Below are 23,355 nucleotides of genomic sequence, written 5' to 3'. Positions count from 1 at the left end.
CTGGTTACTACAGCAAACAAAAACCTGTAATCCACAAACAAGTTCCTCCGAATGGCAAAGTCGTGCATCGGCATGGCACAACTAGCTGGCAACCCACCCTCTCGTCTACCGTGCCAGGCTTCAGACTTGCTCGCGAACAGCACTTGCCCCAACAGTCCGTTGCCTTGTGCCGGGACCCTTGACGTTACGAGTTGTGAGCATTAGAGGGCAGTGCAGCAACGTGTATTGTTCTGTACTCCCATCCACCAATCCGCACTGGCTGGCGGGGTGAAATATGGTCAAATATTCCTTACAGCTCTCAAGGCACGCACGGGGAGAGCCTCATCCAGCAGCGGATCGACAAAAAACGGGCTGTACACGTACAGCGGAGCAAGCCCTCCAGAGCCGTGTCTCGAGGGTTCTTTCCTACAATCCCATTTTTTTGTGGGGTTGTGGCAGGAGGGGTTCTGTTCCCCCAATTTGTTCGAATTGCACCATGTCTGTTATGAGGCGGAGTGTCCTTTTGAAAAAAAACTGAAAGCAGTGCGTCACACTGTGCTGGAGAATGTCCCGTGGAAGGAGACATCACAGAACTACTGAGATCCCTTCAAGTAATCCTTTACCCTTCACCCCCCTCCCCTTTTAATGCACACATGCGAGGGAAGCACTTTACAGACACAAATATTCAGCGTTTGAGTACAATTATACATTTTTGCCGAGAGATGGGCACTTTCATGCAGCCATTGCTGACCGAACCGAGACCAGCAACTCACTGCACCAGTTTAATCACGGGCGTCTGAAACCCAGAGCCAAACCCCAGCATCTCTGCGGTGGCGGCTCGGTGCCTCTGACCCCTGGGCCGCCTGGTCACGTCCCATGGTTGCAGGAAGAAAGTTGGAACCGGCCGCCGTCGCGAGCGCAATTTGTTTTCTAGAATCCGGGCCTCGGATGCGGTCGGCAAGGACGGCAAGGATGGCGTAGACGGCGTAGACGGAACGGGGACGCGACGAGCCGCGTATTCTAACGGCCCGTGCAGTACCTCGATACGATTGGCCGGAACGGGGCCGGCCGAGCCGCGTCCGCAGGGCCATGGGGACGAATCTCCGCGGTCGAGTAATGAACTCTCCAGAGGGAGACTCAGCTAAACGAGCAGTCGCCCGCCCGAAAGGCAGCTCCGTCCCGCTCCCACGGCATCTATTAGCGGCTTCGGCTTATAGTGCCGGCCGCGGGCCCTAACAATAATAACATACATGCTTTGAGCATAATGAGCTGATGCTGATATTGATGTGGGTGTGCATGCACATGCAGCCGACTGCCTCATAACGATCACTGTCTGCCCTCCCAGGACAGGTGGTGCTTCCCAATGAACGTGGGAAGTGGACGTCGGGGAAGCCCAAATGGTGAAATTAGGAATGAGATTGCCTCGATCCTGACGAACAAATCGCACGTCGTCAAGGCATCTCCGCCTCCCAACAAATTCAACGCTGGAAGCAACCACGGGGTGGCTGGCGCGCGAGAGGGAAAACATAAATGTTAACGTTGAAACCTCGGTTCACCCGGTGTCGTAGAGAGATACGAGCGTGGTTCGCCGAGCGGTCCATCTCGACGCCCTCATGATGTCGTTTGCAGAACGATGCTAGACAATGTAAGCGTAGTCCGAGCGCAGTGTACGATTTTGATTTAATTAAAATGCACAGCATGTACACCGGTGCACATCCACATGAATAAATAGTATTTCTCCACGATTCCCTCAAGGGGAGCGCCCCGTGCCATGAAAATAAAGTGGGATATTTATTCACATCGTCCAAGTGTCAGGGTTAGGGGGGCAGGATGGTAGGTCCGCGGTCGGTTTCCATGAAATATCTTGAGTGGAAATTTCACTCAATTTACATTTCTTTTGATAAGAAACACAAGGGAAATTTCGTTGGAAGTTGTTTTACACATTTGGCCACAGGCCTTAATTATAACTCTTGTTTAGCATTTTTCTGGGTAACTGGCTTCAGACACCATCACCAACCTGCCGCTGACCAGTTTAGTGCAGTATGGTAAAAGCACCACGAACCAACACAGCATAGGGCTGCGGTCCAATATTCTCGGCCATCTTATAGCGCTTAAAAGCACTATGTTTAACGTAGTCTGCGGTCGTTTCACGGTCGAGGGTTATGTTGCTAGGTGGCTTTACCAAATTAAGTAATTTGAGAATAAGATCGCGGGGATCTTTAATGTTAGCTGCGACGCAGACAGTTAACACACCCGTGAATATTAACCAGGGCAGCCGCTGGTGTCGAACCGTGAACCTGTGCAACAAGCGGCAAATGCGCCACGGCTCAGCCACATCACCGCCCTCTTAAAGAGTTGCTCACCCCAGCCTTGCGTACGGACCAGCCACACGCCCGCGTGTGTGCAGATTTGTTCTGTAATTTACGATCAACACGTTCATTAGCTGGGCCCCTTATTAGTTCTGATTCTCCACGCAGCCCACGCACCTGGGCTGTGTCACGGTGTGCGAGCTGTCACAGCAATTCTGCGCAGCAAATGCAAAGAGTGGCGTTCATTAATGCGTGGTATTACAGCAACACAAAACCTCAAGTCTCGTACATTTTTTTACACATTCGCTTCATAATACTCACGCCACGGCAAATTAAGCAATTTATTCCCATCAATTTGATTTATCATAGGTCAAATCTCATGCGGATTATTCACAATTCATCTCAATGGGCCAATCCCATGCAGACTGCCTGTGTTCCCTTCATATAAAGGAAATTCCACAGCTCAGGATGGGCAAATGCACAACGCCTTTATCAATCCACTGCTGGATGAGGGCCACGCCAATAGTAGTGTAATCTTACCCCTAACCCTAGCAAGCCAATATGAGCGTCACCTTGCTTGCAGCCCTAACCCTAGCCAATAGGAGTTTCATCTTGCCTGGATCTCTACCCCTAACCCTAGCAAAAGAATATCACCTTGTCTGGAGCCCACCTTTAACAAGCCAATAGGAGTGTCAGCATGCCTGTAGCCCAACCCCTAACCCGAGCCAATAGGAGTGTCATCTTGCCTGTAGCTCTACCCCTAACCTTAGCAAAACAATGAGTGTCAACTCGTCTGCAATTAGCCCACCTCTAACAAGCCAAAAGGAGTGTCATCTCGCCTGCAGCGCTATGTTGAACCAAAGCAGCGCCACGATTTTTTTAGCCATTGTTCCACCGTTTTTGACAGAGATGGGGCCCCGACTGTCTGGAGGAGGGGCAGCGTCTACCCCCCTCTCTGGCAATCATCGTCGCCCTAGCAGGGTGCGCAGCTCCATATCAAGGAAAGCGCGGAGCGAGGGGTCGCTGACGTGGGTGCTCACGGCGTCCAGCGCCGCCTGCGCGCCGTCACCATCGCCGTAGCGCGACAGCAGCTCCTCGGCGTAACTCAGCCAGACGCAGTTGGGGCAGCCGCTCATGCAACACAACCCCACGGGCGGCTCGGGGATGGGCGGCGAAAGCGTCGGCGGAGGCTGTGACGGCGGCGATGCCCGGAGTGTGTGGGACGCGGGACCCGGCCCGAAGTCGTACCCAGATCCTGACCTTGAGCGAGGTCCCGATCCGGAACCACATCCGGAGTCACATCCTGATTCAGACACTGATCCTGGACCCGAAAGAAATTCTGGATCTGGCTCCGGTTGAGCACCAGATCCCGACCATGGCTCTGGTCCTGAACTAGAGCCTGGCGCAGGATCGGAAGCAAATTCTGAGCAAGACTCGGAATCTGATCCAGATCGTGGTTTTGACCCGGAAGACCCTGCCGCAGGTCCACCGACACTTCGCCGGCAGCTCACTAGCTCACCCGTCCGCCAGGTCACCTTGTACACACACACACACACGTACACCGCACACACAGCAAGACTTCATTAGGGGTGCAATAGTAACGCCACAGGTGATACCATCAAGGTTTCCATGAACCAATCACATAAAACATCCGAATAAAAAATAATCGATTTGTACGTTTGCTCTCGATGCACGTTTCGTGACCGCAGGGATGCAAGTCGATCAATCGTCTCACGTTTCGTTGGGTTTACGCATTCAGCGGGGTTTGCCAAACCCCAGGCCCTCCACCCCACGCATCCACCACGTCCGCCATTCCCCGCACGCGTGCCACGGTCAGTAAACACGTGCCAAGTGGTGTGGAGAGCACCGATTTAAACCGGGATCGAGCTCTCGTGTGTGTGCGCACGCGCGTGTCCCACATGCTGTGCAAAGCAGTGGCGCAGTGGTTAGCACGGGAGCCGGCAACCAGCGGCTCCGGAGCCCCATGGGGCTCTTTACGGACTGCTTCGTGACGTAATGTGTGCGTGAATTCGCACGCTCTTGAAATACTGAGTTTTGTACTGAATTCGAAACAAAATGCCTCCTATTATTTTGATTTCCCAACGACGTGGGTTTGATTCCCGGCGATGGCTGATATTTTAACGTCGGTGTGGGCTGGTGATCACAGACGTAGAATACAATGTATTTATATGCCATGGCTTCAGCACACCAGTGTGACGGAGGGCACTGGACAACGTTCAACAATTTGACACGACGTTTTTGCTGGTACTTACAACCAGCATCGTCAGGCAGTTACCACAAATCTGGCAACTGCCTGATGATGCTGTCAGATGTTGCGGATTGCTCTCCAACGTTACTGGTGATGCTGCCGAAGCAGTGATAATGGGCAAGGTTCGCTCAACACGTGACAAACCTGATTCAAATGGCTGTGTCGGGTGGTGAAGGGTGCCACGATGCTCATTTTAACTCACGCGATCCGACCCCCAAAATTTAATTATGGATCGTACTGGTCCCGCAAAGCCTATACGTGTGAAACGTCGACGGTTATAACAGCAAGACTCGACGAGATCTGATGACAAGATCGGGTTTGGCAGCATTGCTACGAGTCCGAGCATCAAGCCGGTAGCGGATTTGAAGCCATCTCTGAGCGACAGATTTAAACAGCAAGGATCCACCAAACGGATTGAATGGATGTCACAAAAGCGTCCGTGTCTGCATTTTAATCGGCGGCCTGTATGTCCATCAACGTGTGAGGCAGACGCGTTGACCTTTCCTCTTTTGCATCGTTGAACAAGAGAATTGCCCATCATCAGGCACGTGCGGCGTGTACCATATTGGTAAAAAGTGACTTTCGAAAGAGGACTACCGTATTTTCCCATATATAACCCGTGGGGTATACCACTTTTTACAAACAAAACAAGACCCTGCGGGGTATATGAAGGTGCGGGCTATCTGAAATTTGTTTTACACAAAACGCTATTTTTGCGGGTTATATGCGTATGCGGGAAAATACGGCGGTAATAGTGTCGCGGTGGGTCGCGATGACTGAATAGTTCTTTTTTTTAGGAGCGGTGGGTGGAGAGGTGTAGGGACTGAGTTCATCCAGCAGTGGACAGACCGTGGCTAACAATAATGGTGACGACCTTCACAATGTGGGGTTTTTTTTTGGTGGGTTAGATCGCGTAAATGTGTCGTTAAATCCGCCACCACCCGACACGGCCAATTAGTGAGGCTCGTCACGTAAACAGAACGTGTCGATTAGTTACCAGTAACAGCACACCGGTTCTGTTGGGAGGGCAAATCCACAAACATTTGTGAACGCGGCACAAACCTTACGAGCTGTGTCGGGTGGTGGCGGGTTTAACGACACATTTATATTTACGTGACCTACCCCCCCCCCCCTTCCAACAACAACAAAATAAACCTGTGCTTCGGATGATATTGATCACGACAGTCGACCGCTTATTCTTTGGTTGTTTCGGCACAGTCACGTAGATAGAAAAAAAAATAAAAGTAAAATAAAAACCACGACGTTTCCATCACGACCGATCGCTTGTGCCGCGATCGAAACGTCGTGGGTTTTTTTAAATTTGTTTCTATACCTACGTGGACTTTACCGCAAGGACCAAAGGAGAGATGAATTCCTGCAGTCACGACAGTTTTAAGTTAACACTTAAGGGGCCGTCCATAAATGACGTCACGCGATTTTTGACCCCCCCCCATTTCTGGTCACACGACGTCACAAAAAGTCAGACACCCCCTCAAATATGACGTCACAAAGCTCTGCCCCCCTCCCCCCCCCAAAAAAAAATATATAAAACATGCTTCAAATCGCTTTAAACTATTGTCATTGTAGTGCGTATTTAATGTGCGGCTGCACTCTGATGTTGTAGGAGAAAACATATATGAAAAAAAGTATATTTAATTAAGTAGAACGTTTTGATTTAAAGCTTTCGTGACTGCAGTAATTAATATTCTTAGCTCTTTCGGTAAAGTCACGTTGAAGGGAAACAATAAAATAATAAAATATAAAATAAAAATTCTCACGACGTTTCGACCATTGACGACCGTTTGTGTTATGGTCGAAACGTCGTGAGAATTTTTATTGTTTTATATTTTTTTATTATTTTATTGTTTCCCTTCAACGTGACTTTACCGAAAGAGCTAAGAATATAAGTAGAACGCGTTGTCTATATTTATTTAAAGTTTCGCATTTTGATGTGACGTCACATTTCTCACCCCCCTCCCCCCTCTCGGTGCGTGACGTCATTTATGGACGGCCCCCCCCCAAGTCGACACCGCTTTTGCTTTGGTGAAAACTCGGCGGGCGACTTCTCTCGGGGGGCAACGCCCGCGCGGGTCGTCACTCACGGCCGTCACTCACTCACTCACGGCCGTCACTCACTCACGGCCGTCACACTCACGGCCGTCACTCACTCACGGCCGTCACTCACTCACGGGCATCACACTCACGGCCGTCACTCACTCACGGCCGTCACACTCACGGCCGTCACTCACTCACGGCCGTCACTCACTCACGGCCGTCACACTCACGGCCGTCACTCACTCACGGCCGTCACTCACTCACGGCCGTCACACTCACGGCCGTCACTCACTCACTGTCGTCACACTCACGGCCGTCACTCACTCACGGTCGTCACTCACTCACGGCCGTCACACTCACGGCCGTCACTCACTCACGGTCGTCACTCACTCACGGCCGTCACAGTCACGGCCGTCACTCACTCACGGCCGTCACACACTCACGGCCGTCACTCACTCACGGCCGTCACTCACTCACGGCCGTCACACTCACGGCCGTCACTCACTCACGGCCGTCACTCACTCACGGTCGTCACTCACTCACGGCCGTCACTCACTCACGGGCGTCACTCACTCACGGCCGTCACTCACTCACCGTCGTCACTCACTCACGACCGTCACAGTCACGGCCGTCACAGTCACGGCCGTCACTCACTCACGACCGTCACACTCACGACCGTCACACTCACGACCGTCACTCACTCACGGTCGTCACTCACTCACGGCCGTCACACTCACGGCCGTCACACTCACGACCGTCACACTCACGGTCGTCACACTCACGGCCGTCACTCACTCACGACCGTCACACTCACGGCCGTCCGACGGAGACCCCGCGTCCACGCAGCAGCAACCAGCAGCACCGCGGCGGACATGGGTGGAAGCCGCCCGCCCGTCCGCCTACTCCTCGCCAGAGAAACACCGTGGTGGTGGTGGTGGTTGGGGGGGGTGGGGAGATGCGTGAGGCCGGCGGGGATCGTGGCAAGGACCCCCCCCCCCCACTCCGAAGCAGAGAGGGGTCAAGAGCGAGGTTAGGCACATGCCGAATTCGCCACAACAACCAACCCCTCCGATTCGATTATTAGTCCATTTTAATATCACGATTCGATTCCCACGTAATTGGGTGCGTCAATTCGATTCCACCCTCACGGGTTTAGATTCTGCACCCGCTTGTCGGGGCGTTGATTGATTCCGTCGGAGAAGTTATTCACAATAACGGTTTTTGGGTTAGATCGCGTTATTTATAAATGTGTCGTAACCCTCCACCACCCGACACGGGCAATCGGCAAAAAAGTGTCACGTTGAGACAAAAAAGACAAATAGTTCACTACTTTAGCCCACGGGTGTGTTGAAGAGTGAATCCACAACATTTACGGTTTGAGTACGACGTTTCGCTGGTAATTACATCCAGCATCATCGGGCAATTCGCCAGAATGGTAAAGCCCTCGCTTGCTCCCGGTCTTAAATAGAGCAGCAGCAGCAGGGTGACGTCATTGTTTCGCGATTCGATTTTGTTTTGTTCTCAAGATGTGCGTGAACTCGACGGCCATCTTACGTGGGGGCTGTGCACGCGCAACGTTCACGGGACAAACGATTTAGTGACGGCTCGCTGCTGTTGCTTGCGTTGGCAGTGGTGTAACCAAACACAGCAACAACAGCAACAGCAACACAACTCGGCACGTTCATCAATAACAACACCGTGGCCTTCAAATGAAGTGTATACAATTGGCGACGTTTCGGGCAATACCCTCGGGGGGGGGGGGTGGGTGGGAGGTGAGGCTAGAAAGATAATTAAAGATTTGGACAGTGTACTTCACACCAGAATCAGAAGTAAATTGTTGAACAAACGTCAGTGGGTGAGGAAGCGGCTGTCCCTTTGCGAGGCTGCTCCCTTCCTCTAGCAAGATGGCTGCGCCCCGCCCCTCACCCCGCCCCCTCAACGGTTTCCGTGTCACGTGGCCATCGCAGCATGGCGGCGCCCACGATCGACGGCATGGCCCGCTGATTTACTCTGCCCAAGCCAGTTCTTCACCATCGGCAACAGCAGCGGCGGCGGGGGTGGTTTATCTATCCACTGCTGGATGAAGGCCTATTCACTTCCTCCGTCCCCACGCCGTTCCCGTCCGTCACGGCAGAGTGATTGCTACGATCGCGTCCGCACAAGAACCCGGCCCTCGCCGCATCTCGGCGGACCTGTGTCGGCCTTGGTCTTGTGCGCGTTCTCTCGCCCTCCCCTTGTGGCGGCCAAATCCACGCTTCATTTCAGCCGCCGTTGACGTTCGCTCCTTCGTAGCGTTCTCCTCCTGCTTCGCGCGGTGCAAGCATGGGGAGGTACAAGGTCAGAAGCGTCGACACGTCCCACAGCGGACCCAAGAAGGACATTATAAACAAGTGAGTGGGGCGACGTGGTGGTCGTAGAGCCGGGGTATTTTTTTTATACCAGTTTAGGGGGGGGGGGTCCTCGGAAAGCTTTTGGTTCCGCAGCGGTCCCAGGATCCCTTCCCCCGTGCAATATTAAATAGTTCTATTTCATACTGGCCCCTGCCGTACGAATGTGTAATTTCCTCCATATAGGCCATAAGGTGAACTAGGAAAAAGTGGCTATAAAATGATTTTCGTTCCCACACCTGGGCACTACTTTTTAAATGATTTTTTTCATAGACAAAACCATTATCGACTTTATGTTAAAAGTTCTCCGCAAAATACCCTGCAGTTTTTTGTCACGATCCATAAATGTATATAATTGTGAATTGGAAAAAACGAAAATCTTATGCTGCTGGTTTTGTTTGTAACTTTATTTATATACATTTTAGCAACACAAAATATCTCTCAAACTGACATTTATACATGTACATAAACACTTGAGACAGGTTTTGGTGCATTATATACTCAAGTGTGAATGTAGACCATGAAATATGGCACATTTGTAGAAAATATGCTTCAACTTTACGGATTGGCACTAAGAAAAAATATCATAAACATAAATTTAGCAAAACTGTGATGTTTTATACATCAAAATTTTCAGTAGGTACTGTGTAATCACAGAAAGATACAAATATAAGCATACTTTGGCCCAAGTTGGCTGAAATGACTCGAAATGCTACACTGTCCCCTTATTTTGGAATGCTGCCAAAAAAATTACAATTCTACAACAGATTCTTTACAGCTCAAAATCACCTTAAATTATAACACAGCGCATATTTACTCATCGGTATCATCCCTATCACTATCAGAGCCATCATTCCATGTAGGTCTTCTGTTTCCTGTGAAACAATTGCACAATTTTGGCACCGACATAAATCAGTACAAGACAGTCTTGCAGACATACAGGAACATCTTCCAGTCTCACATTTGCTATGCTTGCAACTGCAGTGGACTGCCTGCAACACACTTTCAGGGGCAGGATTTCTAGTCATCCAGGTCACTGTTAACTCACCATCCTCGAGGTGCCATCCATTGCCAACGGGTGAAGGGGCACACATTATACCTTTCAGAGAATGTCTCATTATGGCTGCTTGGTAGTTTGCCCTTTTGCAGTGTTGGTACAAAGAGTTTATGGACGATGCCATACAGAATGCTTTGTATCTTGCATCGTTCACATTTTCGGCAGATGACTGGCCATACAGGTGGCACACATATGTGCAAAGTAGCTCAAAGGTAGACTGGTCTAGGTTAAAACTGCTACCCAGATTTGTAAACGCAGTCAGATAGTCCTCTTTCTCACAAGCAACAGAAAATGTCTTTCTTTTGCCTTTGCCATAAAAGGCACTTGTAGAGTCACAACCTGAGAAGGTATGGATCCCAATAAGTGCCAAACAGACACTTTGTGCCAAGAGCTGACGACACCTTAGCTAAGTCAATGAGTCTTGTTTTGTTGCCAACCCCCGTGAAAAAATACAACCTACAAGGTAAATCTGGCTGCAGACTTAAAGCAATCACTGCCACATCAGTATCAGAGCTCTTGATGACTACAGTTTGATGTTCCTGTGTAGCATGTTGTGCATGTAAAAACACCCTGGTGTCACATTCCTCATGATCACATGTCAGATCTTCAACAGCACTGAGAGTTTGTAAACCCTCCATTACAGTCACGCAGTGACACAGGTCTCCATGTGCTATGTACACGCTTAAGTCCTTGCCCACATTGGTAAGATCAGCCTATCGCCACACAACATAGAGGAATTCTGCCAGTGCTTCTTTGTTTGTTCCATCTGATAGAAACTTTTTCTATTGTGTTGGTGTCTTCTGATCCCGTCCATAAATTTTCACCAGTTGTGTACCACCACCAGCTCTACGTGACCGTTCTAGGTTTTTAATACTCATTTTCGGATACTGGTCAGTCACAAAGTCTATCCGTGTACAGTTGTGTTTCAGAGCAAGCTTGACTATGTACTGCAGTATGGTCTCTGCAAGCTCTCCAAATGTACTTGGTATTGACCGAATGGCTTGAATGACTGCCATGCCATCAAAGAGAATAGCTCCATCTGTCGGAACTTTGTCAACTAAACAGTCTCCACCTTTGGTTTCCAATAAATCCATAAGAGCTGATTTGTTTGTTTTAGCAAGTGAACCATCAGCACTGGCTAAAGGATATGACACAGTTCCCAAGGAGTAAGACAGAATTTCCCGCAGGTCTATTTTTCTACTTTGACCAATGACGAGTAATCTGGAGAATAGTTTCTTGTCGGCACGTAGAATCACTTCTTTGCCTGCTGCAGATTTCTTCTTTGTCTTTGCTTGGTCACTGAAGGTCTTCAGTTTTTGTGTTTTGATGGGAGCAAATATGTCAACTGATGGTGATAACAGTCTATGGTCCATAAACTCTTTGACAGCATTTTCCCCCTTTTCCGGAGCTGCGAGCAAATCCCTCATGATTTCTTCAGCTGCTACTGTCCCAGAGCTAAGACACACAATGCCATCTTGGTGTGAGTCAAAAGGATTCAGCATGGAATCTAGGGTGGAAATTATTCTGGTCACAGCCCTTTCATCAGCATGAATTCGTGTGCTGTCAAGGTCTTTTCGTTTCCTTATATCGGGAGATTTACCTGCCATTGCCTCACATTGTCTTGCTATGGCAGCCCTTTCATGTTGCGACAATATCCAGCGATATACTGCAGCCCGATTCTGTGTTAACCCTGTCCAAGCACCCTTTGTCTTGGAATCTCTGTTGCATGTTTGCTCAATGGCCTGGTCACAAGCAATCGAGGCAAATCCATGGACACTTTGACGTTGGATAGTCCACTGGCCTTTAACACTGAGCTCACTGTGGCAAGAAAGATGTGTGAGGGGCAAATTGACCATTTCCAGCCAGTATGAAGGTAAATACCTAGCATAATGTACACGATCGTACGCAAAAAACCATGCCATCATCAAGCGCACTGTTGACAGGTGAAGCTGCCAATCCGATTCTCGTGTTGCTCTCACAAATAGAAGGAGTATCTGTACCATGTCGATGTATGAACTCCAGAAGGCAAACGTTGGGTTTTCTGCACTTCCTCTTTTAACAAAGTCTTCATATTTCGAACACATTTTGTCAAATTTCTCATTTGCACACAAAACATCCATTGTTCTGTCCGGGAATGCACATTTGATCTCATTGATGACATCCAGACACTCATATCTCTGTTCTGGTGGCAGAGAATCTAAGAAGGTGAGAAGTCTGATGCGTTGCAGACTCTCATACAGAAGTTTGTGTGCCCTCATACTGCGGTTGTAATGATGACCACTGATCACTCCATTGATGGATCCTGGGGCAACAACTTCAGACTCAATGAGTGTTTTGCAGTCCTGCATCTCCAAACATTTTCCCTAGAATGCTCAGGTAGGACATGCCGGTGTGAAATTCACCTAGTCTAATCACTATACGCTGAGTAAAGTCATCATCTTTCCAGTGGATTTGCTGAACTTTGGCATATATAGCTTGGTCAAAAACTAACACTATATGGTCCAGTTCTAGCTGATTAGCAATTTGGACACTTCGCTTCAGAATTGTGTTTACTGTTGACATCTCTGTCGGTGAAGCCTCAATGACTGGAAGATAATACAGTGCTGACTTTTGCAGAGTGCCATCACCTTGAAGTAATGTATGGAAACCTGTCCAGCTTGGTATTGTGCATCTTTCAGCATCTATGGACTTTACAAAAACATATGCCAGTTCAGTTTGTACAGCAGACGCCGTGTTCAATTTGTATGTGTCCGCCTGTAATGGAACACTTTCCTGATGAAACAAGTGCTGTGGTCCTTGTCTTTTAGAATGATGGTACTCTTCGACAGGGATGCTAGGGGGTACTTTCAATGAGGAAACTCCGTTCTGTAGTGGTTGTCTGTTTGTTGTTGACACAGGTTCAACTACAGAACTTTGCAGCATAATCCCATTTGTGTGGTGGGTAGTTTCACGACCTGACAGTGTCTCCTCCCCAAAGTCAGTATTGTCCCACACAAGTACTGTAGGAACCTTATTTGAGAATCCCTTTGGTATTTTGTCTCTGCCCTCTACTAGTTGAAGTTGGGCAAGGCTAGTGTCTAGACTGACAACTGTGTCCCATGATGCACAATGTCCTAGTCTATTTAGAAGTGACGCAACTTGTGATGAACCAGTTAAATGGCGAACCGTTAGACCAAGACGCAATGATTTAGGGGTCTGCCTCCGACCCTTAGATGCAAGATACACAATGTCTTGACAGATAGATATCACTTTTAGGTTCAAATCATCATAATGGGCCAGTGTTGGTTCCTCAGTTGCACCAATAATCCAGGAAATCAGATTTTACAGTTCAATTGGAACGACAGATTTTGCCTCGCTCACATTTAGGTCATCTGATGTGGGTGGCCACGGGCATTTCATACCGGGAGAGTCACACAGAAACATCTTTAATATTAATGCCGCACTGTAAAGTGTCCTCGTGTCCACTGCAGTATTGATGGAGGCCATTGAACTTGGTCTTTGTGGACCAGCTTTTGCACTAGCCCTGTTTTCAAAGTCACTTTCGCTAGTTACCTCAGTTGACTCTGTTGTTTCTGTACCTGATGGATGAGGGGTAGCCTGTCTATCAGCTTATCTGCAGACAATGTCTCAACAAAAACCATCTCACTTATGTTGCGCTTCTTGGGAGAGTGAAACACCAGCTGGGGGAAATCACGGGCCAACCTCCTCTTCAATTTATCCTGCCTGAATCAAAAAGATAGAGTGAAAGATGATCACAATGCTCTTTGGTTCTATTCGGTAAAGTCACGTAGGTAAAAAAAAATACCTACGTGACTTTACCGAATAGAACTAAAGAGTATGGATTCTTGCAGTCAGGAAAGCTTCAAATCTAGAAATGATCACAATGGTATAAATAAAGATATATGCACACTGAATTTGTTTTTAAGTTAAAATACACTTAACAGATTCTACACGTTATAAAATATGAATATGATTATGATTATTATGAATTCCATTTTTGTTAGAAAAATAATGTTGCATAAACGTTCTTTCCAAAGATTCCAAAGACATTTGTGGTATTCAAATTACCTGTAGTTTGAAGCATCAAGATCTTCGTGTTTTTTCACCAGATTTAAAAAGATCCTTCTTAGCTGAGTCATTGTCAACACCTCTTGGTTACACAATTATTCCATGGCGGATGATCCTCTCACGAGAAGATATTGTAGCTGGCATCGAAGGTTGGCTCATTTCTGAAAAGAAAACACGTAAAAAACAGAAAAGATGTGTATTACTTTATGTGCCATAACTATTGCACAATGGCTTCAATTTTAAATGTAGTATAAGTAGTAGCAAATCGAAACCTGACAGTGATTTGAGATTTTTTTTATTCTTCAGCAAGAAAATTATTTTTAGTTTCTTCTACCTTAACAATTTACTAAACATTTTTTCATTTTGAATTACTGGTGCAGTCAAGACTGTGTTTACAGACAAATCGACAATATAGATGGTCAATGCTTTACTTTTGAAATGTGAAAATGCGAGGGAATTATTAATTATTATTTAATAATATAAAATATTAATAACTCACTGTTCTTCTGAGGTCACAGTAACCGATGCACTAGACTTTGTCAAGAACCTGGTGTACTGTCTATAACAGGACTTGTGGTATCGCACCTCCAGAGACACGCAGTCTTTGTCTCGAATATGCACAAGAATGCTAGTGTCTTCATCTCAGCAGCTTTCAGCAACTTGCCTGTAAATAAATAAAGAAAAACTAATTAAACTAATATAAAAAACTGTGTTAAGAGTTCAACAATATTGAGTGTTCTGGCTGTAGCTGTATGCAAAACAATGCAAATCTGTCTCTGACTGTAAAATAAACATTACATAAATTATGTGATTGTAATTGAAAGTTAGCCATGGTACCCAGCATAAGGGAATAAAAGTTCAAACGTGTGTGTGTGTTTGTGTGTGTGTTTTGTTTTTACCTACCTGCTGAAGACGTTTCTGCCTGTGAAAGATGGTCCTTCTGGCGTTTGCCTCCCACAGTAATGTACTTGTCCGTTTTCTTACAAATTGTGCACAAGGCAGGAAGCACAGGACCAGCGCAAGCTACTGGCAGGCTGGTCCTGGACCTAAGTTTCTTTGTCGGACAATCAACTGTAGCGATACTATCGTTACTACCCGATGGCACAGACTGGCCTTGATCTTGAGCTTCAGGACGCTGTGTGGCCCGTTTCTCGGCCGCATCCAATCGCTTTTTGTCAATGAAATGCCTGTAGCAAGTGGCGTGAAACCCAGCGTCTTCGGGAACATTGTCAAACTCGATTTCTAGACAATGTTTGTATGTTTCTGCTATTCTCTGATTCTCACCTTGAAAAAAAAGCCACCGTTTGACGCCTTTTCTGAATGTATCCCACCGTGTGCGTGTAAAATCCTTTGTTTCTTCTTTCTTTATGGACGTGAGATGCATGTAGCATTGTTTAAAATACTTTTTACGGACTTTTGAAGGAGGTCTGGCCGTAATTTCCTCTTCTTCACTACTCGATATTGACAACAAGGGCGCAGACATCTTGGACTAATGTTTACCTGTCGTCCCAAAAAAGCGGCCACCTTATTGGTCTAGCGGGAAGCACGTGACGATTGTTCCGCGAAGCCTCATCACTGATGATCAAAATATGATTACGCGAGGAAAGAACTATTGCCGACTTTAAACAGTAATAAAAAATAAACTGCAGGATTACACATGGAGAACTTTTATTTTAACGCCCAAAAACAATAGATCTTTTTATTAGAATGAAAATAATTTAGTGCCCCATATATGGGAACGGGATTAAACGTAAAACGTCTTCACCTTACGGCCTAATAATACAGTTTCTTTTGGGTTAGATCGCGTAAATATATAAATGTGTCGTTAAACCCGCCACCACCCGACACATCCAATTAGTAATGTTTGTCACGTAAATAGAACGTGCCAGTTCGTCACTAGTATAGCACACCGGTGTGTTGGAAAGCAAAGCCACAACATTTACAATCTGAGTACGACGTTTTGCCAGTAATTACAACCAGCTTCATCGGGCGACAGACAGATTGTGGAGAAGTCTAAATGTTTCGTTCTTTGTTCGTGTTTTTTGTTTGTTGTGGTTGCACCCGATTCAAAAGCCGAATGCCTCACAGGGCTATACCAAAATAAATAAACTAAAAACTAAACTAACTAAACTAAATAGAGGGGTAGCTGTGATGTGGAATTGCCTCCATTTATCCGGAGCCAACAGTAAAATGCCAGGTGGAGCGATGATGCAGGCGTTATCGCACTGCGCCATGAACCTGGTTCCCAGTAAACGGCTAACGTGGGTGGCTAATGATGTCTAAACGGGTCTAGGCCACCCCGTTCCCCAACCCGCACGGACCCGCGTGGTGAAATATGGTGGACAACAACTCCCCATGACCGAAAGACGTGGGGAGGCCCTTTATCCGGCAGTGAATTAACAAACTGTGAATTATTATTAAGCGACAACATGTCTCCCAACTTAAGCTGCTAATATGATCTCAGGTTATTGTGTATGAAGATTATGGATAAGTGACCCATCTGCGTCCGTCGGTGAAGAATCTCCAATGTTACTGCCGCTGATTATGATGATGGTGGTGATGAATGTCCCAAATCCACGCTACCCTTGATTAATTCAAAATTCGGTCACAGTCCCACTGTTACATTGCATATATGGCTTTATTTTGGTGATTTCGAAAAGTTTTTTGGTTTGGCCATGTTTTTGTTTGTTGTAGTATGGAGTTAGACTGATGGCCTTAATCTAAGTTGTCTTGTGGTTGTTGTTTAACTTGCATCCCACTGGGATTTTTGCACAGAGCGTCGGTGTACGGTGCTTTTATAGGAATATTTTGATGTTTTTTTCCTGGATTTTCTGTTTGCACAGTCACATAGTCACTTTAAGATGTTTTCTTGTTCATGTTTTTTGTTTCTTGCGTTTGCACCCAATACAAGAGCCGATTGGCTCACAGGGCTATACCAAATAAATTGAACTGAACTGAATTGAACGATGTCAATGATTAGGGGGGTGGTTATAACGCCGGCTTTATCATCAATCGGCAACAGCGGTGGATAATTATTAAATGCAGGCAGCCCCCAACTTACAAACGCACGACTTGCGCGCATCCACACTTATGAAAGAGCTTCCTTAATGTCTTTTTTTTTAATTAACCATCCGACTTGCGAACGTGAACTCGCACTTGCCAACTGAACCGCGGAACTATTTACAGTGCTACGTGCAAATGTGCAACGTGTAACAATTGCTTCCATTTTTTTGTTGAACCTTAACACACTTTGTAACACTGACTGCATTTAAATACGGTACATTATTGTGTTCAAAACTTACGGCTCTCCGGAACGATTAGCATGGTTGGCTATGTACGGTGCGAAAGAAGATCAACACACATACAACCCATTCTTAAGTCGGGGACTGCCCGTATATCTGTGCGGAGATTTTGAGCATTGTCTCCTCACATGCATGGCGAGTTTTCTCCGGGTACTCCAGTGCCCTCCCACGCGAACTCAAACAGTTATTTATTTAATCTGCCAAACATCCCAATTGTAGCAGGACCGTCCTGAAAACAATGGTTATCGACTTGGTGCGTCACGTGTTTCTGAGCAAAAAGCGTACATTGAAAACCCGCTCCTGAACCACGCACACGCGTGATCTTTCCTCCCCTCCCCGTGTTCTGTAAATCCGCGCGACCGACCGCGGTGACGCAGGGGCGGTTGCGGGAAGAAGACGCGGGCCCCGCGCTTCACGGACGAGCAGGGCATCCCCGCGAAGCTGCGGGAGATCATGGAGAACCAGCGGCGCATGAAGGACAAGCGACACAACCGCAACAGACAAGGTGAGAACCCCCCCCCCCCCCCCCCCCGCCTTGAACATTCCCCCCTTGCGCCGGCCGCTGGGTTTTCTCGGCAGGGCTGCCGCGATCAGGCAGTAGATACTCGGTCGTCAAAATGGAAGTGTTGAGAAGACTCGGTGTGAATCCCATTGGTCCTAAACTACGGGCACATCGTAGCGGAGGAGGAATAGGAATTGTTGTGATAAGTGTCGACCCCTAGCACAGCTGGACCCCACGGGGTTGCATTCAAACTTGGACAGAATATTCCAACGGTCGCCAATGTAAGTGGATACAAATGTGTTGATCGTTAAGTCTGTTCCTGTGTTTTCTTGACACTCAGGGCATGCTGGGTTTGCTGTTAAGCTTCGCCACAGAACGGTTTAGTTTGGTGTTGTGGCCATTTCCGCTAGTTAGGAGAAACTCAGTCCAAAGTGTGACTAAAAACTAACGATACAGAAGGTCTGTCATTGTGAAGGTAATTATCTTCAGCGTTTATGAATTTGGCATTGTTATTTGGGGAGAGTCGACGGTTTGATGTGTACACGGAAATGAATGCATCATCGCCATCCCAGCGTGGATGAAAATAAGTCCATTGGTTCAAGTACGTACAACCACTTGGTGTTTCCTGAGCATTTCTTCGTTATCCGTAAAGGTTAAAAATGTATTTATCTACGAATGACAGAACTCATAATTGGTCCGCCCATTGCACTAAAGTAGAAAAAAAGTCTCCTCATAATTAGTCTATCAATGACTCACATCTTTAAAAGAGCATCTGATATCGTGCAACTGCCAAAGTCGTCTGAACTTTTTCCCTTAAAATACCGAATCGAGTCATTTGCAAGGCCTCTCTAACGATGAGTGGCAGGGCTCGCTAACGAGATGGGGGGCGGCGGAGGGAGGCGGGGGGGCATAATTTGATTAACGTTCTGAATACTTGGCAGTGAGTGGTAGTTGGATGGGCTGAGGTTTCAGTCGTTCGGGACTGCGTGGTCGGGCGGTGATTTCCTCGCCGTGGCTCGATGGCATGGAGCTTTAATCTCAGCAATAATTATTTTATTACCGAGTGATTAGAGAAGGCAGCGTTACCCGATCAGCCTTGCCCCCTGATGTGGCTGAAGGTCTCACTGATGTGCCACGTCTGTCCTTTTCACGTGGTAATTTCTCCCCCCCAATTTTATCCCGATTTTGTCGCGAGTCCGAGCCGCATCCACTCGGACCTCGCGCAGAGCCCACGGAAGCAAGCTAATATCACAGACCTAACCTCTTGACATCGGTTCAAGTGACCTCTGAACCACGCAATAGAGGGCACCGATTTCCCCGCTCGCCGTGCACTTTCCCGCTTCGTGATTATACCTGGCAATTACCCACACGAACGCCTGAATGCTACGTCCAAAACGGTGTAACCGCCCTCCTTCACGAATCCCCATTGCACCGCACCGCACGGGACAGCACCGACTGCCCTCTTTGGGCACTCGGCGGAGTGGGCGATCGCTGTCGTGCCGCGGAGCTCTCCCACGCGCTTCCGGTTCGTGCCGTTCCCGCGCGGTCACCGACCGCCCGTCGTCGCCAACGCCGCCTTCTCGTGTTGCGCGCAGACGCCCGCGTGGGCCTCGTGGGGACGCACGTGGAGGCTGGCGCGCAGCCGACCCGGGGCACGGCCGTCACGGGCGAGCCCGCCGTGCCGCGCTTCCGCCGACGCCGGGGAGAGTCGGAGAGCACCTTCGTGTGGCGCATGAACTGTGCCGCCGAGCAGGTGGGGGAGGCGGGTGGGGTGGGGTGGGTGGGCCTTGGGGGGGACGGGGGCTGGTGGGCAGCAGGGTTGTGCTGGGCATCTGCGCATGCGCGGGCATGGGGCTGGCCACCCGTCCTCCCTCGTGGGCCGTGCCGGCCTTCATAGGTGCTCGCTAGCAGCACTTGCCCCAACAGTCTGTCAAGGCTACACGGGGATCTTTGTTTCGTGTCGAGCAGTAGGTGCGAGCGTCGAGCGGATGCGAGGCTGTTGCCGTGTGGTGCGCCGTGCAGGCGAGTGCCGTGTAAGCGAGGGGCGTGTGGTGTGTCATGGAGGCGAGTGCCGTGTGTGTGTGCGCGTGGTGATGGCTGTGTAGGCGAGCGCCGCGTGCGTTTGGCGTGTGCGTCGCGCAGGTGAGGGACGTGTGCCGGGCCATGCCGGACCGTCAGCCGGAGGTGAACGTGAAGATGGACAAGCGTGGACGCGTGGTGGAGGGGGGCGGCGGGTCGGGCTCAGGGGGAGGGGATAAGGGCGCCAAGACCTCGGTCAAGTCAGAGGCCAAGCTCAGGTCAGCACTGCGAGCCCACGTACGGCGCGTGGCGTGGCGTGGCGTGGCGTGCGTGCGTCCGTGCGCGTTTGTGTGTGCGTGAGTTAGGTCCGCTTTGTTATATATATATGCTCGCACGCGCTGTTGTCGGCGTCGCAGGTACAACCAGAAGAAGCTCGGCAAGTTCGTCAACAAGCGCCGAAAAAAGCAAGAGAAGCTGCAAGAGATGGCGAAGTACACAGGTGCCGATCATTTTGTAGATACCCCATCTCGAATAGCACGTCAACATTATCACAAGGAAAACAACATTTTATTTTCAAAGCTTCGACACGTTTCCCGCCGTTCGTCAATAACAACACCGTGTTGGCACGGATAGCTCCCGAAATCAATCACACGCAGCGCCATGAGCCGCTGTGGTGTAGAACCCAGCGGGGGGGTATCTGTCCACGGATCGCCCTGTAATTGCCGCGCCGTTCCCGGCAGTGGGAGTCTTGAGCCTTGGGCGGCCGTGCCGTTGTTTGCAGATCCCGTCCGGTTCGGGGAGGTCGTCATGGAGCCTCCGAGTCTCACGGCCAAACCACGGAAGTGTCCGGCCCAGAGCAAGGTAGCGCACGCACGGACGGTCGCACACGCACGGACACGCGTGCACGCACGGACACGCGTGCACGCAACGTTATTTCGCATCCGACGACTGTCGCGCACCTGATTTTCTGCGACCCTGCGGTCTCGCCGTGCCGCCGGAGCCCCGGTGGCGGGCGTTAACCAATCCACCTTCGGCCGTCGACGCATCGGCGCGCGTCGTCACCGACGCCGCCAGGGCTTTCCCTGCGGCGCGTTCCCTAACGAGCGCCGACCCTCGACCCCCGCCCCACCCTCTCCAGGCTGGCGAGAAGAAGCTGCTGTTGCGGTCACTGATGGTCCCCACGGAGGGGCCCGGCGGGGTGAGCGGCGCGGGCGGCGGCGGCGGCGGCGGCGGGACAGCGGCACCCAAGCCCTCCATGGCCCGCCAGCGCATCGTGGAGGAGGAGCGGGAGCGAGTGGTGCGCGCTTACCGCCACCTGAAGGCGCAGAGGGAGGCGGCCGCGGCCACGGCACGCGGTGGCGCGTGCTGACCTCTGACGGCCTCTCGTGGCCGTGTCGGGGGGGGGGGGGTCGCCGGACGGGAGCATGAGAATGACCCCCACCCACCCCACCCACCCCACCCACCCCACCCACCCCTACGATGCTCCGTGGGAAGGTGTTTATTTATTTTCTGTTTAGAAACGCCACGATCGGGATTTGAACGCGTTGGGGCGATTCGTCGTTGGGAGATTTTAAGTTGGGGATGGAGCTGCACGGCCCGGCCGCAGGGGTCAGAGCCACCGTTGAGGGTCACAGGTTTGAACCCAGGTTTGAACCCGGGTTTCAGCCGTCCATGGTGTTCAACTGGGTTCCTGTGTGTCGCGAGGTGGAGAGTCCTCAGCCTGGTCACCAATAAATGCACAAAAAAAAACCCCACTGTGTTTAACATTGTGTTCAGGTTCATGGCGTTAACCACAATCTTAACGAGCCTGGCAAATTGACGAATTGTCACGATTCGCAGTCTCGTTCGCGTCGTTTCTATTTTTCATCCTTTTTTAACTGAAATTTTAAGCGGCAATGCCTCAGCTCTGTATGAGCGTTGCACTTTTAAATCTCGATTGAAAACTAAGTTCTTTAAAACTGCTTTTTGTCTTTAGTTTGTTTGCCCTTCCCCCGCACCTCTCCGATGAGCACGTTTGGCTACGTACGGTGCGAAAGAAGTTCACCACATACGTACGTGGGGTTCACGAAAACCTTTGTACAGATGACCCAACATAAGTGAAATTGTTGTGTAAAGTTGTGTTGCTGTTAGGAACTTGTACTCGAGAAAACCGACCACATTGAGCAAAGGGTAGCGAACAAAAACCAGCGCTAAATGGATAAGCGCCTTTTCGGCCGAGGCGAAGACACCACACTCGACATCGCCTCCTAGTGCAGCTTGGGCATCGTTATTACAAATGATTAAGTACGTCCGAGAACACGCGCGCGTTGTGGAAGCGTTACGGATCCGTGCGTATGCAATGATTTTGTTCCTGTTTCGCTCTCGTTTGTCCGTTCTCGTTCGCTCCCTTCGTCTAAACGTGACGTTGGCGACGAACCATAAAGCAGTCCTTTTCTCTCACCCCATCTCACGCGTACTTTGTGGGTGCCTTGAGAAGTAGCAAATTGAAGAATCCTTCTGTGTCGTTAGAGCGAACCCCCCCAGTTATTCCATGCAGACTCGTTACATGCACGGCTTTGGTACGTACAAACAACCTTCGGCAGTCCACTGCTGGATGAAGCGGCAGTGTTCGCAGTTCAAGTTGGGAATTTTTCCTATTTGTATTTCACCGTTATTTGACCAGATATAACAACCATTGAGTATAAACAAAAAGAAATCGCCGCACTACGAAATAGCCTAATACGAAATATTAAAATAACGTAAAAAACATATAAGTCGCGTTTAATCTGTTTCATCTCCCAGGTCCCTAGTTAACTTCATCAGTTCCCTTAAGGGCTTTCAAAACTAAAGCTTTTCAGCGGCAGTCATTAACCCTGGGGGGGGGTGGGGGGGCGGGGGGGGGGGTTCAGTCATCGACCTTGTTCTTGTCACGAAATCAAGCCCGGGTCGCCGGGTTCGGCTGTCGCGCGCGACGCTGTCAACGCGGTGAAGCGTGACAGCCGCGAGACCGACTGTGACCCTGCCCGGGAGCTGAACTCGGCTCGCCGGTGTTTCGTAGCGCGGTGCGCGAACCGCCGCGAAGCGAGCGCTCGACGAGCTGCAGTGCGGCGGCGCGGCAAGCCTGGTGGGTGTGAACGAAGCCCCGCGCCCGGCCGCCTTTGTCTCCCCAGCCGCTGGTGTTTTAAATGGCTCCTTCATCTCGGGTCGAGTCGACCACGTGCCAACTCCCCGCCACCAGTCCGGGTCGGGCTGTGTCGGGCAAGGGGACCAGCTTCGGATGCCGGCCACGGCCGGGAATCGAACTCGGCACGTGGCGTCTTAACCGCTGCGCCGCCACTCTCTTCCATGCACGGCGTGCGCCAACTGACCGTGGACCCCCCATAAATTCACCTTTTCCATCCCCCCTCTCCTCCCACCACGGGTGATGAG

The 23,355-nt window shown here is 49.6% G+C and overlaps 1 protein-coding gene across 1 annotated transcript; it reads left to right on the top strand.

The window, feature by feature from the left end:
• Positions 1–8,598: 8,598 nt before the first annotated feature.
• On the top strand, positions 8,599–22,386 carry CCDC137 (coiled-coil domain containing 137). The gene is made up of 7 exons (XM_032970208.2): positions 8,599–9,002; positions 17,804–17,931; positions 19,524–19,681; positions 20,071–20,225; positions 20,364–20,446; positions 20,729–20,808; positions 21,086–22,386. Exons 1-7 carry the CDS (start codon positions 8,935–8,937, stop codon positions 21,314–21,316), a joined length of 903 nt encoding a protein of 300 aa, XP_032826099.2. The 5' UTR covers positions 8,599–8,934; the 3' UTR covers positions 21,317–22,386.
• The last annotated feature ends 969 nt before the right edge of the window (positions 22,387–23,355 follow it).

This window comes from Petromyzon marinus, chromosome 43 (assembly GCF_048934315.1).
Source record: "Petromyzon marinus isolate PM22_M1 ecotype Great Lakes invasive population chromosome 43, UKy_Petmar_22M1.pri1.0, whole genome shotgun sequence".
Lineage (NCBI taxonomy): Eukaryota > Metazoa > Chordata > Hyperoartia > Petromyzontiformes > Petromyzontidae > Petromyzon > Petromyzon marinus.
This window is presented reverse-complemented; position numbering and strand designations above follow the sequence as displayed.

Excerpts from the sequence above, each read along its gene's own strand:
- CCDC137 (XM_032970208.2), top strand. The coding sequence starts at position 8,935 with ATGGGGAGGTACAAGGTCAGAAGCGTCGACACGTCCCACAGCGGACCC. Across the intron at positions 19,682-20,070 it reads TGAACTGTGCCGCCGAGCAG|GTGAGGGACGTGTGCCGGGC; the intron begins GTGGGGGAGGCG and ends TGCGTCGCGCAG. Across the intron at positions 20,226-20,363 it reads AAGTCAGAGGCCAAGCTCAG|GTACAACCAGAAGAAGCTCG; the intron begins GTCAGCACTGCG and ends TCGGCGTCGCAG.